This window comes from Rhinolophus sinicus, linkage group LG07 (genome assembly GCF_036562045.2).
Source record: "Rhinolophus sinicus isolate RSC01 linkage group LG07, ASM3656204v1, whole genome shotgun sequence".
Lineage (NCBI taxonomy): Eukaryota > Metazoa > Chordata > Mammalia > Chiroptera > Rhinolophidae > Rhinolophus > Rhinolophus sinicus.
In genome coordinates, this window is record NC_133757.1 from 67,203,159 (window position 1) to 67,216,124 (window position 12,966).

At 37.4% G+C, this 12,966-nt stretch overlaps 1 protein-coding gene across 8 annotated transcripts in view; it reads right to left on the bottom strand.

Moving 5' to 3' along the window:
* Nucleotides 1-1,423: 1,423 nt before the first annotated feature.
* Nucleotides 1,424-12,966, bottom strand: part of ZNF248 (zinc finger protein 248) — a 28,351-nt gene continuing 16,808 nt past the window's right edge. For 5 of the 8 annotated variants that reach the window (XM_019717334.2, XM_019717335.2, XM_074337328.1 and 2 more), the window contains 3 exons: nt 12,576-12,717; nt 12,184-12,279; nt 1,424-9,208 (listed from right to left, as the gene is read on the bottom strand). In XM_019717334.2, the coding sequence (XP_019572893.2) occupies nt 7,722-9,208; nt 12,184-12,279; nt 12,576-12,717 (1,725 nt within the window). In that variant the 3' untranslated portion in view covers nt 1,424-7,721. The remainder of the gene's footprint in view (nt 9,209-12,183; nt 12,280-12,575; nt 12,718-12,966) is intronic. The other 3 variants (XM_074337332.1, XM_074337333.1, XM_074337331.1) reach the window with 2 other exon arrangements.

The window sequence follows — 12,966 nt, forward strand, 5'->3', positions numbered from 1 at the left end:
TGATATCATATCAAGTCGCATGATACTTCCAACTTTGTTCTTTCTCAAAATGGCCATAGCTATTCAGGGTCTTTTATGGTTCCATACAAATTTTAGGATGGTCCTAGTTTGTGAAAAAGGAAAAAAAAATCCATAGGTATTTTGATAGGGATTGCACTCAATCTATGATTGCTTTGGTTATTATGGACATTTTAACTGTTAATTCTTCCTATCCATGGAAAATGCTTCCATTTAATTGCATCTTCTTCAATTTCTTTTTTATTAACATTTTTTAGTTTTCAATTACGAGTGACATACAATATTGTATTAGTTTCAGGTGGATAGCATAGTGATTAGACATTTATATAACTTACGAAGTGATCACCCTGATAAATCTAGAACCCACCTACACCATACATAGTTATTACAATATTATTGACTATATTCCTTATGCTATACTTTACATCCGCACGACTATTTTGTACCTACCAATTAGTACATAATATCTTTCTCTTTCTGGGCACCAATCACCCAATGCCTCTCACATTGGCAACCATCAAAATGTTCTCTGTATCTATTTGTTTCTGTTTTGTTTGTTCGGTTCCACATATAAGTGAAATCACATGGCATTTGTCTCTCTGTATGTCTTATTCAACTCAGCATATGCTCTAGGTCCATCCAGGTTGTTGCAGATGGCAAGGTTTTATTCATTTTTATGTCTGAGTAATATTCCATTGTATGTAGGTACATCTTTATCCATTCATCCATTGATAGGACATCCAAGCTGCCTCCATATCTTTGCTACTGTAAATAATGCTGCAATGAACACATATGGCTACACATGTCCCTTTGAAGTAGTGTTTTGGGTTTCTTCTGATAAATACCCAGCAGTGGGATTGCTGGGTACTTGTCTCTTGTTATATAGCCTTTGTTTTAAAGTCTACTTTGTCTAAGTACTGCTACCCCAGCTGTGTTATTGGTAGGAAGCTCATGGTAAAGCTCACTCTCTTAGATGGGGATAACTACCCCCATTTTGTAGATAAGAAAACTGAGCCCAGAGAAAGTTCCAAGCTATGGACTCCAGACATGGGACAGGATACTAAGAACCACTTCCCAAGTATCTAAAGGGGACCTTACTCTTAAGTGGTGTCTAAGAATAGACCTCTTTTCCTCATTGTCTGGAAAAGAAGGCTGGGGATGTAACTACATCTGAGAGGAGGGGCAAGGGGAAGCCAAGTTAAGACAGAAAATGGGCCCAATTCCATAGAAACAGATTCTTGGGAGTTAATCAGAAAACAATTTCCAGGCACTGGGAGTATATATTGTGCAGTCATTTCAGAAAGCCATTATCTATGAGCCAGCAATTCCTTTCCTGATTTTATACACTTGAGCACTGGTTTTCAAGCTCTGGGAAATGAGCCATTTGTTGGTTGTGAAATAAGTGTAGTATACAGAGAAAAGTATTTAATAGAATGGAGTACACAATACAAAATAAAACAGCAAAGCACATTACAGGTAATTAGGGTGTTATCTCATGAAACAAATCACAGATATATAAAGTTGTTGGTTAAACAAGTATATATATCTTACACACACACACACACACACCTTCCGCCAGGTATCTAAATGGTCTCTTTGCACTGTAGTCTACCCAGTGAGGTCCTTCCCTGCCCATGCTTTTTAAAATCAAGCCATGCTTCTGATGACTTTTCCTATCTTTTTTTTTTTTTATAGTGATTAAGTTTATTACGAGTTTTAAATATCTACAAAAATAGAGCAAATAGTGAACTTCAACAAATCCTAAACGGTCAGTCTCCAAAGCAGCTATAATACAGTATACACACCTATACCTGGAGGATCTCCTGCAGTCTCCGGGAAGGTACAAGCCAAAGATCCATTTCTTGGAAATCATTGTTAAGACCAATACATAGCAGTCTACTGTGATTTAAAGACAACAAAAATTTATCTTTTACAGCATTTATCACCATGATCTTCTCTCATGCAGATGTATTTTCTTGATATGGCTGCTGGTAGCAACAAGGACACAACCTACCTAGTCATCGTGACTTCTCAATAAAAATATTCTAGGATGGGTTTTCATTGGTCTATTCTGTAACAAAAGATCATCCTTGGATCAATACAAATGTGGAGCCAGGAAGAGATGGTATCATCTGGGGTAAATACCAATTCTGTGCTCACAAGGACTGATAATATTACTACAACATAGAAAAGTTACATTGAGCAAACAAAAGCAATTGCCACTACATAAAATTTAAGTACATAAGATTAGTGGACAGTTGGTCCTGTCCAAAACATCCATTGAGACATGTGGTCCACACCAGAATGTCTTGAAATTTGTCCTATCAAAAATAACCCATTAGCATATTTGGTCCTGTACAAAAAGTTCACACTTAGAAAATATCCCTGGGTTCAAATATGCCATAATATTGATTTATACTTTTGGTTTACAGGGTTAATACATTAAAAAATACTATTATGTTTTATTGGTCCAATAATTGTGTTGTGGCTGTATTGCCAATAATAACCCTTCTTGCTTTGGTATGGTACATGGTAATAGCACATAGGGTTAGGTAGATGGGTCAGGGTTCAAATCTTGCAGAAGAGTGGGATTTAATTATGTGTAGTGAGGAAGAGTCCAACAGTTAGAGAAATGCACAGAGAATAACAAGTCGAGGATGGGATCTCATGATGCACAGCGCTGTTAATATGTCACTGGGCATTTGATTGGATTTGGCTGTGTTGTTCAACGAGTTTAGTCAGAGTATCTGGCTTGTTCAGGCGTGAGAATGGGTGTGGCTCTCCTACCACACAGAAGCTGGGTTTAATAGTTTCCATGAGGATAATACCACGCATCTAATAAACCCTCTACAACTATCCCATTGTCCAGGTGTAATGTCTGATGTTTCCCTTGACTCGATGTCCTATAGAGGTATAATTGCAGTAGACTGCAAGAGTCTGCCATGATTTAGAGAGGTTTTAGTGGGTGTGACTTCCCCACTTACCTGACAATCAGTGTGGTTGACTATGCTCCAGCCTGGTCCCTACCTATTGGCTGATCTAGCCCGGGTGAACTGGGTGTCAAATCTGTAGGACATTAGTAAGATCTCCCCTAGCAGTAAACCAGCAATCATGGTCAGAAAGCTAGGTAAAAGAAAAAACCCTTTTGTTGCTTGGCAATATGACATCTTTATTTGAAAATTCTTAGCAAAATATGGCAGAAATAGTATACTCACATAAAGGAAAGCATATGCTACATTATAATGGTTTTGGTTGCCATTTCCATTCCTTTAACAGAGACAGCAGTAAAAGATACTGGTGCTGTGAAGACAGGAGAATCTGTAATGCTAGATGTACAAGTCAGGATTTGGATAACATTACAGTCATTTAAGATGGGAAAGGAAAACATCAACAGAACATTGGTATTGAAGGGGAGGTAAGGAAAAACCCTAAACAAGTTAAAACAACATGCATTAGAACCAAATGTAACACCATTATAGGTATCTCAAAGAACTCTCCATGATATTCATGATGAAGAGGTTCTGTTAATGCTACCAGAGAGGAACTCATTAAAGTGGCAAGAATTCAAAATAGACATCGACCTCCAAACCTAACTTCATTGAACAGAATTGTAATTACAGGAGTATAAAGTGACCAAATGCAGAGAACCACTTCTTATGCACAATTCTGGTGCTCAAAATGATGAAAGAATTCTTACTTGCACAACTTAGGACAATATTCAACATTTAAGTGCCAGTACCACATTATTCAATGATGCCAGCAACACAGTTCACTAAGTTATTTACTGTGTACAGTGCAGTATTGGGTTATAGTACGCCACTGATTTATGCCCTAACAGAAAGACGAGAAGACACTTACAGATATGTATATTTGCATCTGCACAGGAAAGAAATGTCATTAACCCCTTCATTGTGCACGACAGATTTCAAGACTGTAAATATGAATGTGATTTGACTACCACCAAATGCATAAAGATGCTTGTTTCACAACTGCTGTGGTGGAAAATATCTTTTTTTGGGTCTAACACATGAGTATGTGACAACAGAAAGTAACACACATACAGTTATCTGTATCCATGTTGTTGGGACTTCCACTTGTACCTTTGGAAGATGTAAATAAAGCTCTTGCATACACTGTGGAGACTGCAGAATAAAATTAGATGACTTAATGGATTATGTTGAGAGAGGGTTATGTCTGAGGAAGGCGTAGCAGAGGCAGAAGACCAGAAGCTCCAAGATATCCACCAGAAACCTGCAATGTTTACAGATCAGTACTAAAGGGTGATTAAAGGACAAACACCACAGTGGAAGGCTGGCAAAGCAAATTTCAAAGCTGATGGTAGTGCATCATCCTTCCACTTGGAGATTTATTGAAGTGTTAAAAGATGAACAGCAAAGCAATAAACAAGTTATCACCCAGGTTCTTGATGGTCATAATCAAATACAACCACCAACTTCACGATAATACTGACAAGTCAAATATGTACAACAAAAATTGTTAACTGATACAAATATAAAGCCAATAATCAAGCTGATGTACACTTTAGAGCAACTGCTCATCGACTTGAGTAACTGTGCCGAACTTCATGACAAGGAAGGACAAGAATAAATGTGAAATCCAAAATTCGTCATGAATTACAATAAAATAATGTAAATAAAATTTTAATGAAGTTAACTGTTTCTACGAGTATTACTTGACAAATCAAGGACCAAATGTTTCAATGGATGTTTTATATAGGACAAAATACCAAAGACCTTTTGGTGTGGACCAAATGTCTCAGTGGATGTTTTGGACAGGACCAAATCTCCTGCAAGGACATGGTAAAAATTCTGTATCAAGCCAACAAGAAAAAGAGTGAATTAATAAAACAGTGCAGGGGCAACTGGCTATTCATTTGGAATAGTGAGCTGCTTACCTCATACCACATGTAACAAGAAACATCACAGATGGATGTATGCATAATGCAATTTTGCATGTCTACTTCACACATGTCAAAGAGACACCTGCCACAGTGCTCAATTCCAAAAGGAATTTACTTATGATACAATAGCACAGCAAAGCAGAAACACAACTTTCAACTAGTAGAATACATTTCTAATACTGAGCCTTTACATAGGAATTTACAGGAATAAAAAACATTGTGCTGCTTATTCTCCACTGGCTCCACTCAGACCTCCTCTGTGCCCACTTGGGCTCACCTGAAAATGGCATGTTTGGGTTCTCCAAAGGGAGGCACCAACAATTTGATGCCACAATTCCAGTGCTCACAATATCTCCTATGAGGTGGTCTCTCCTCCAAGACAGCAGCTCTCATTGGGCTCTGGTAACACTTGTTTCCATCTTTTGCCCCTTTAGAGTTTAGAATGGTAATAACTTATGGGCGATGATAGTCTCTCAGTGCTTCAATATCCCTTGTTCCTGGCCCACACCTCTGTAGTAAGTCTGCCATTAAAATCTTCTTGAATTCTGTTTTTCACTAGAACCATGGCTGACACAAAGACCCATCCCTATATTAACTTGTCAAAAGTAGTAATTCTTCCCCCAAATTGCTGTATAGAATATCAACACTTAGAAAATAATTTGTATTGGGGGGAATGCCTTCAGCTCTAAGTAATAGACAGCACTAAGAATAAACAAGAAATCATTATTATTGCAGTAATATATAAGGTTCTAGTAGAGAGGAGGTCCAGATAGAGTTGTGCAGCTCAGTTATGTCACCTCTGAGCCAGGCTTTTCCCATCTTGTGTACTGTTATCTTCCAGGCTATTGCTCTTTAGGGCCACAAACTATAATCTGGCATAACGTACAGACATGAAAAAGTCCAGCAGAAAAAGCCAATCTCTTCTCATGTCTCTTCGTGTCATTACAATATTTTATTGCTGAGCTCTTTCCCTGAAGCACTGCAGAATATTTTCCAAACATTTCATTGGTCACTTGTCCACTCCAATAAAATCATTAGAATAGAATCTCCATGATTAACTCAGACTAATCTGGATTTACCCCAAATCATTTGGGGAAGGACAAAGACAAAATAGACCTCAGTGAGTGAGTCTCTTGGAACTGCTTATCAACACATTGCAAGGAAACATAAGAAACAGGAGGAAAAAGGTGACAGAGAAAGTATATGGTCCTCTATGATATGAAATACGAACCCAGTTCTTGGATTACATGCAACTCAGGTTACGTATATCATGCATAAATAGATACAGCAACGAAATACCAAGGGTATTAAAGAGGCATTTCATTACACACCACTATTTTTATTTGTAGACAGCAGTATTACTGTTTATAATTGATGTTAACCTTTGTGAAATTTATCATTGTTATTAACAGCATTTACAGTATTGACTGACCCAGAAGCAGCTGAAAAACCTCAGGAAAATATTGTTTGGGTTTTTAATGGAAGTGGTAGTTCAGTAATAATGGTCATACTCATTCATATATGCCAAAAAAGTCAGAGGAAAGGTAGGTGATGTGAAGTATTACATACTGCCCCCACTCTAAAGTGACTGAAGAACTGAAGAGACAAGAAGTACTGAAAATAGAACTGATGCAGAGGTAGTTAAAAATCTCACAAAAACATATTTTGGCTTCTTTATTGAAGAGACAGGTCAGCAATAATGGACATAGTCATATATTTATGTCAGGAAATAGGAGAAAGGGTATGTGGTTTGTACTTTAAAATTTCCAAATACATGTTCTTATACCCACAGTGGTGTGCTGGTAAATACTGGACAATAGGTTCACTGAGAAAATAAAAACCCTAAATTGTAGTTTGCCAATTTCCATGGTGTAAATACTCCTACTAAAGCCAAACTACCAAAATGATGACACTGAATACAGAGCTGGGAAGAGAAGTATGGTAGCATACCATTATACAGTATTTTTTCCATGCAGATTCAATAATATAAGTAACCTAAAGAACAAAGAAAATAGCAAAATGTTATACATTAGGAAGTGATTGAGTGTTGAATATTTATTACCTTTGTTTTTAATACAATTTTTAAATAACGACTGTGTTTAACAACTGACTCACAAAATTCCTGAAAATTGAACAATCAGCGGTAGTCACAAGCCAGTAGGAGCTTACTCTAGCATACCACTGTATGTGTATAAATATATTTACGTGTACATATATAATTATGTCAGCCTATAAAGACACTGGTGGTATTTAGTGTGGGAAATATTAATATAGATCATAATACTTAACTAAGTGTTCATATTTTCTCTTCACAAGCATGTTGGGCTCTAATGTATAAATCAAGCATACTTCAAATTTGTTATATTGGCATACTCACATAAGGCCTGCAAACATTAGGGACTCTTCACATCAATGTTTAATGCTGTTGTCATTCAACATTTTTTAGCTTCAAATTACACTGTGACTGTTGGTATAATAAATACTACCCATTATATTTACAATAAAATTTTGGTATCACATCTGGAATATGAAACTACACATTATTTTTAGATGAAGATTTTTACCACGTCACTTATTTTAATGGATTTCCTCTCAGTACAAATTTTCTGACAAAAAGTTTTAATTTTTCTTGAAAGCTTTCACACATTTAAAACATTAATAAGGTTTTACTCTAGTATAATCTGAAATCACTTTTTAGTAATTTGTGACATTCTTTGGGTTCACTAATCTCATTTAAAATTTTTTGTTAATGAATTTGAAAGGATAGATGGTTTCTGAACATTCAGGATATTGAAAGAGTTTTCACCCTTGTGTGAATTCTCTGATGTTTAGTGAGTACTGACCTCTGACTAAAGGTTTTCCCACATCCATTACACTCATAGGGTTTCTCCCCTGTGTGAGTTCTCTGATGTTTAGTGAGAGCTGATTTCTCACAGAAGGTTTTTGCACACTCATTACATTTATAGGGTTTCTCTCCTGTGTGAGTTCTTTGATGTACAATGAGGTTTGACTTCACACAGAAGGATTTCCCACATTCATTACATATAAAGGGTTTCTCTCCTGTGTGTGTTCTCTGATGTACAGTTAGAGCTGACCTGTGGCAGAAAGATTTTCCACATGCATTACATTCATAGGGTTTCTCTCCTGTGTGAGTTCTCTGATGTTCAGTGAGGTTTGACTTCACACAGAACGTTTTTCCACACTGCTTACATTCATAAGGTTTTTCTCCTGTATGTGTTCGCTGATGGTTGGTAAGGTGTGGTTTCTGACAAAAGGATTTCCCACATTCAGTACATTCATAGGGTTTCTCTCCTGTGTGTGTTCTCTGATGCTGAGTGAGGTTTGACTTCTCCCAGAATGTTTTCCCACATTCAGAACATTCGAATGTTTTTTCTCCTGAGTGAGCTCTTCGAGGTTGGGTGAGATGTGACTTCTTGTTGAAATTTCCATTTTCCTTGTGCTCATAAGGTTTTCCCCCCATGTGCACTATCTGATGTTTAAAGAGGGCTGACTTTATCCATGTTTTGTGACTTACTTTATATTCACGGGGAATCTTTCCTGCATAAGTTCCCTCATGGATAATCAAAGTTGAACTGTCACAGAAAATTTGCCCATATTCATTATATTCATAAGGATTGTCCCCCGTCAGAGCGCTCTGATGTCCCAGTCTTAAATCCATATAGAAGGACTTCCCACAAATACTGCATTCATATGGTTCCATTTCCAAATGAGTTCTCTGAGATAAATTGAGCTTTAAACTTTGGATGAAGGTTCTCTGACATTCATTATAATTACAGAGTGTCTCTCCTATCTGAACTCTCTTGTTTGTGAAAAAGGCTGCCTCCTCATGGAAGCCTTGTCCATTTTCATTATATTCAAAAGGCTGATCAAAAATTAGCTGAGTGAGATCTTGGCTATGGCTGAGGATATTCCTTTTTTGATTATAAGATTTCCCTCTAGTAGGAGTTTTCTCATGCCTAACATCAAGGAGCAATTTTTCATATACATTATATTCATCAGGCTTCTTTCCAGAATAGTTCTTATTAATAATTAAGCCTGAAATATTCTTCAAACTCATTTCACACGAGTCACATATCTTATATGGGAAATTTCTTGAAGGAACACAGTCTGTACCCAGACTGAAAGTTTTCCTTACTCTATCACCACCATCTATACTTAACATTTTGTTGGTGGTGAAAGCAAGTTGCCAAAAATGTTCATCTTGATTTTCCTGGCTGCTCTCTATCAGGTTATCAACTTTCCAGTCTTCTAGAAATGAGAAAAATAATCACATCTGATGAATCCAGTACAATTCTAACGGAACTGACTTTTACACAAATGCCCAATTACACTATCAATTCTTTTGTTTTAGGCTCAGTTTCCTAGTATGAACTAAATCCAAGTGTACATTTCCTTTACCCTTCTAGTTTGAGTGGAAAATACATGCTTCAGTGGGAACAAGGAAAGGAAACTGACAATGACATGTAATACTTTTTAAATATAACCTTCAAAAGTAAACAGAAAAAAGAAAATTCAAAGCACAGGGAATTGGGGAGTGGCTGATTCAGAGACAGGGAAACTCAGAGAATGGGGTGAACCTAAAAAAGACATTGAATGCTGAATAAAGTGACAGTGATGATTAGCAGACAAGGGCTTTCAGAGGATGAACTATGTTTGGTAGATAGAGCACAGTTTAGTCCTTATTCCCTCATATGTAGATTACTGGGGTAGGATTCCTACTAGAGTACATGCCTTGACTCTACACATCAACACCAAACTAAAGTTCTGAAAATATCAGCTTCCTCAGGTTCAAAAGAATAGCTCTATAACCCAGGATCTAGATTTTGCTGAAATTTAATTCACAAGGAACAATTATTTTTAAAAATGCTTTATGAGGCAAGCTGGAGAAAGTGAAATAAATTCAAGATATGGTGTGCAAGCAACAGAGATAGGTAGAATAGGACCACAATGTAAGAGTCAATAAAAGAAGACTTTAATTTCATTTATTAATAGGGAGCAACTTTGTCAGGCTAGTAAAAGACACAATGGATGCTTTAGGTAAAAAACTAAAAACCACTTAGGAATTAGATCAAGCCAGGAATGAAGAAACACAGACATAGTTCTGGTTATAAGTGATATCAGTGAAAAGTGAAAAAATGAAGAGATGTAGAAGATCATCTCCAAAGGAAAATAACCAGAGGCATCTAAAGAGACTGGCAGGAGGGGATAACAGGTTTAGTTGAGCGACCCAGGTCACCACGTAAGGTGGTTAACAGGATATAGACTATCCCTATTGAACTCCTGGAAAGTAGGCTGTCTGGTTTTCATGTCGTGCAGTCTGTTTCTTGTCAGTCTCCTCTAATGATAAGATCTAATGGATTTACAGCCCTGTAAAAATGTTATACCAGGACTACTTCTCTCCCAACCACTCTCTAGAAAAGGAGTCAGCAAATTATGCTTGCAAGGCAATGGTCCTTGAACTAAGAATGTTTTTTACACCTTTAGAGGGAAAAAGATGGAAGAGGCAGTTGGAAACAGTGAAGAGGAAAAAAGAGATGAAAGAAAGAGCAGCAGCTGCATCCGAAGACACATGTGGCCAGTAAGCCGAAAATATTTACTATCTGGCCTTTTACAAAACATTTGCAGCATCTTATCTAGAAGGTGTTCTCCAGCCCCCAACTCTGACACTACCTGAGGCTGACGCCTTTCAGATGGATACTTCTGGTTCTGGACTCCATACTTGTATATATCCAACCTCCTATTCAATACAGTAGGCTAGGTTTTAAGTTATCTCAAGCTTCTTGAGTCCAAATGTCAATTTCTAATTACGGCCCTATAATCTCTCCTCCCTAATTTTCTCTAGCTCAGTAAATGGCACCCTAATTCATCTTTTATGCTGGAGACAAATCACTAGAGTCGTGCTTGAGTCCTCTTTCTCTCACACTCTACATCCAATCCAACAGCAAATCCTCTTGCTTTCACCTTCCAGATTTCGGTACAAACCTGCCATTGCTCAGCACTTCCAGAAGGGACTTAGCCACTATCCTCTCCCGTCTAGAGCACCTCAGTCTCCTAACTGGTACTCCTTCCTTGCTCATGCCTAACCACCTGCCGCAGTGTACTCACTGCACGGAAGTCAGGCAGACCCTTTTAAATTGTAAATCAGATCTGATGTCTTAATCTGATTTACACTTACTAAAAAACCAAAACATGAAAAATAAGGCTTTCTCAAATCACCCCAAATAAAATTAACATATCTACCATGGTCCATGCTACTTATGACATCATCTCCTATCAATCTCCTCCACGCCCACTTGTCTCCAGCCATGCTGGCCCCTTGCCATCCTTCAAATACTTTAAGAATGCGTCTGTCTGAGGAGTTCAGCACCTGATGTTTTCTGCCTGGAATACTCAGAATCCTCAGAGCCACACTTCTCACGTCATTAGAGTCTCACCTCTACTGAACTCATCACAAAGGCTTTTTTTGACTTGCTTACCAAAGAGCACATGCCATCAATCCTCATCCCCTTCCCACTGCTTTAACTCTCTTTACTCACCATCATCCAACACTGTACATACACACACATATCTACACACACACACAAACACACATGCACGCATGTTTTTTGTCCCTCACTATAATACACACTCTGATAGCAGCGACATTATTCTTTTAATTACCTAAAAACCTAACTGGATCATAGTGAGTACTTATAGAAGTACTGTATGAAAACATACCAGCTAACAAAAGGTGTCCAAAGACAACAGAGGGAAGGTGGATAATTCTAAAAGATACACTAATTGTAAACACACAATGGGATTTATAAATGATGTAATACAGAATTGTACACCTGAAATCTATGTAACTTGACTAACAATTATCACCCCAATAAACTTTAATTTAAAAAAAGACGTATAACATAACAAAAATAAATAAATAAATAAATAAAAGATATACTAATCAAGAAAAATTATCTAAGATGAAGCCAACTGAGTTTGAGTTCCAGGTATAGGTAAATCACTCTTAAAATGTCAAAAAACAAAGGAAAGCATTTATGAAGATAAGTGACATATGGCAGAATGTGATTAAGGTCATGGAGGGATGTGGGGCACCTGTCGCTTAGTCACTTCCAAAAATCTGGGGCCACAGAAAAAAATTTCTGAAAAATATTTGAAAGGTAATAAACCCTAAACCAGATCTCATTTCCTCTGGCTTCCATCTGCCCGTGAACTCATGAACTCACCTAGGCGGCACTGGCTTGGGAATCCTTGTTCTAATATCCAGGGCTCTTCTCCTTGTTCTATCTTGATGATCACATCTGGTTTAGTAATACAATGCCCTGTTAAGAGAAAATAGTACAAAACTATGGCTAAATAGCCTGGCTTTAGGGATTCTGAAAAAAATGATAGGAAAGAAAGATACAGCTTCAGGAGCTGTCCAAAGGATGTGCCCAAACGAACCAATCCCTGAGGAGGTAAGAACACAGCATTCTTTATTAAAGGTGGCCAAAAGGGATCATTCATCTCAGGGCCTTAAATCTCAAGCTTCAAATCAAAAAACTCTATAGGGAGTTCATGTGTTTCATCAGCTGAGAAATGCATGGTACTGCTGGTCACATGGAAAAAAAATTCTTACCTATTGCGACAAGGTGGTTGTAATTTTCCAGCATTACGTCTCTGTGTAGTATCTTCTGAGCAGGATCGAGCAGATACCACTCTTCCTGGGTGAAGTCCACACATACATCTTGGAATGACACCTGTTCCTGTAAATGTGTATTCTTTTTTTATAGGAAGCAGTCAGAATAATATGAGGAGGAAAAGATTTAAAAGAATTAATCTCTTTAGAGTTTACTAAAAATTGACACATAGATGCCTTCTTTTGTGCTATACTACGTAGGATGAAAGTACCTATACAAATTGAGTTTCCACTAAGGGCCTGGAACTGTCCTGGCTACAAATACTACTGTTGAAAACAAACCCAGTTCCTATTCTTAAAGTGCTTATGACCAGATAAGGAGACATATACA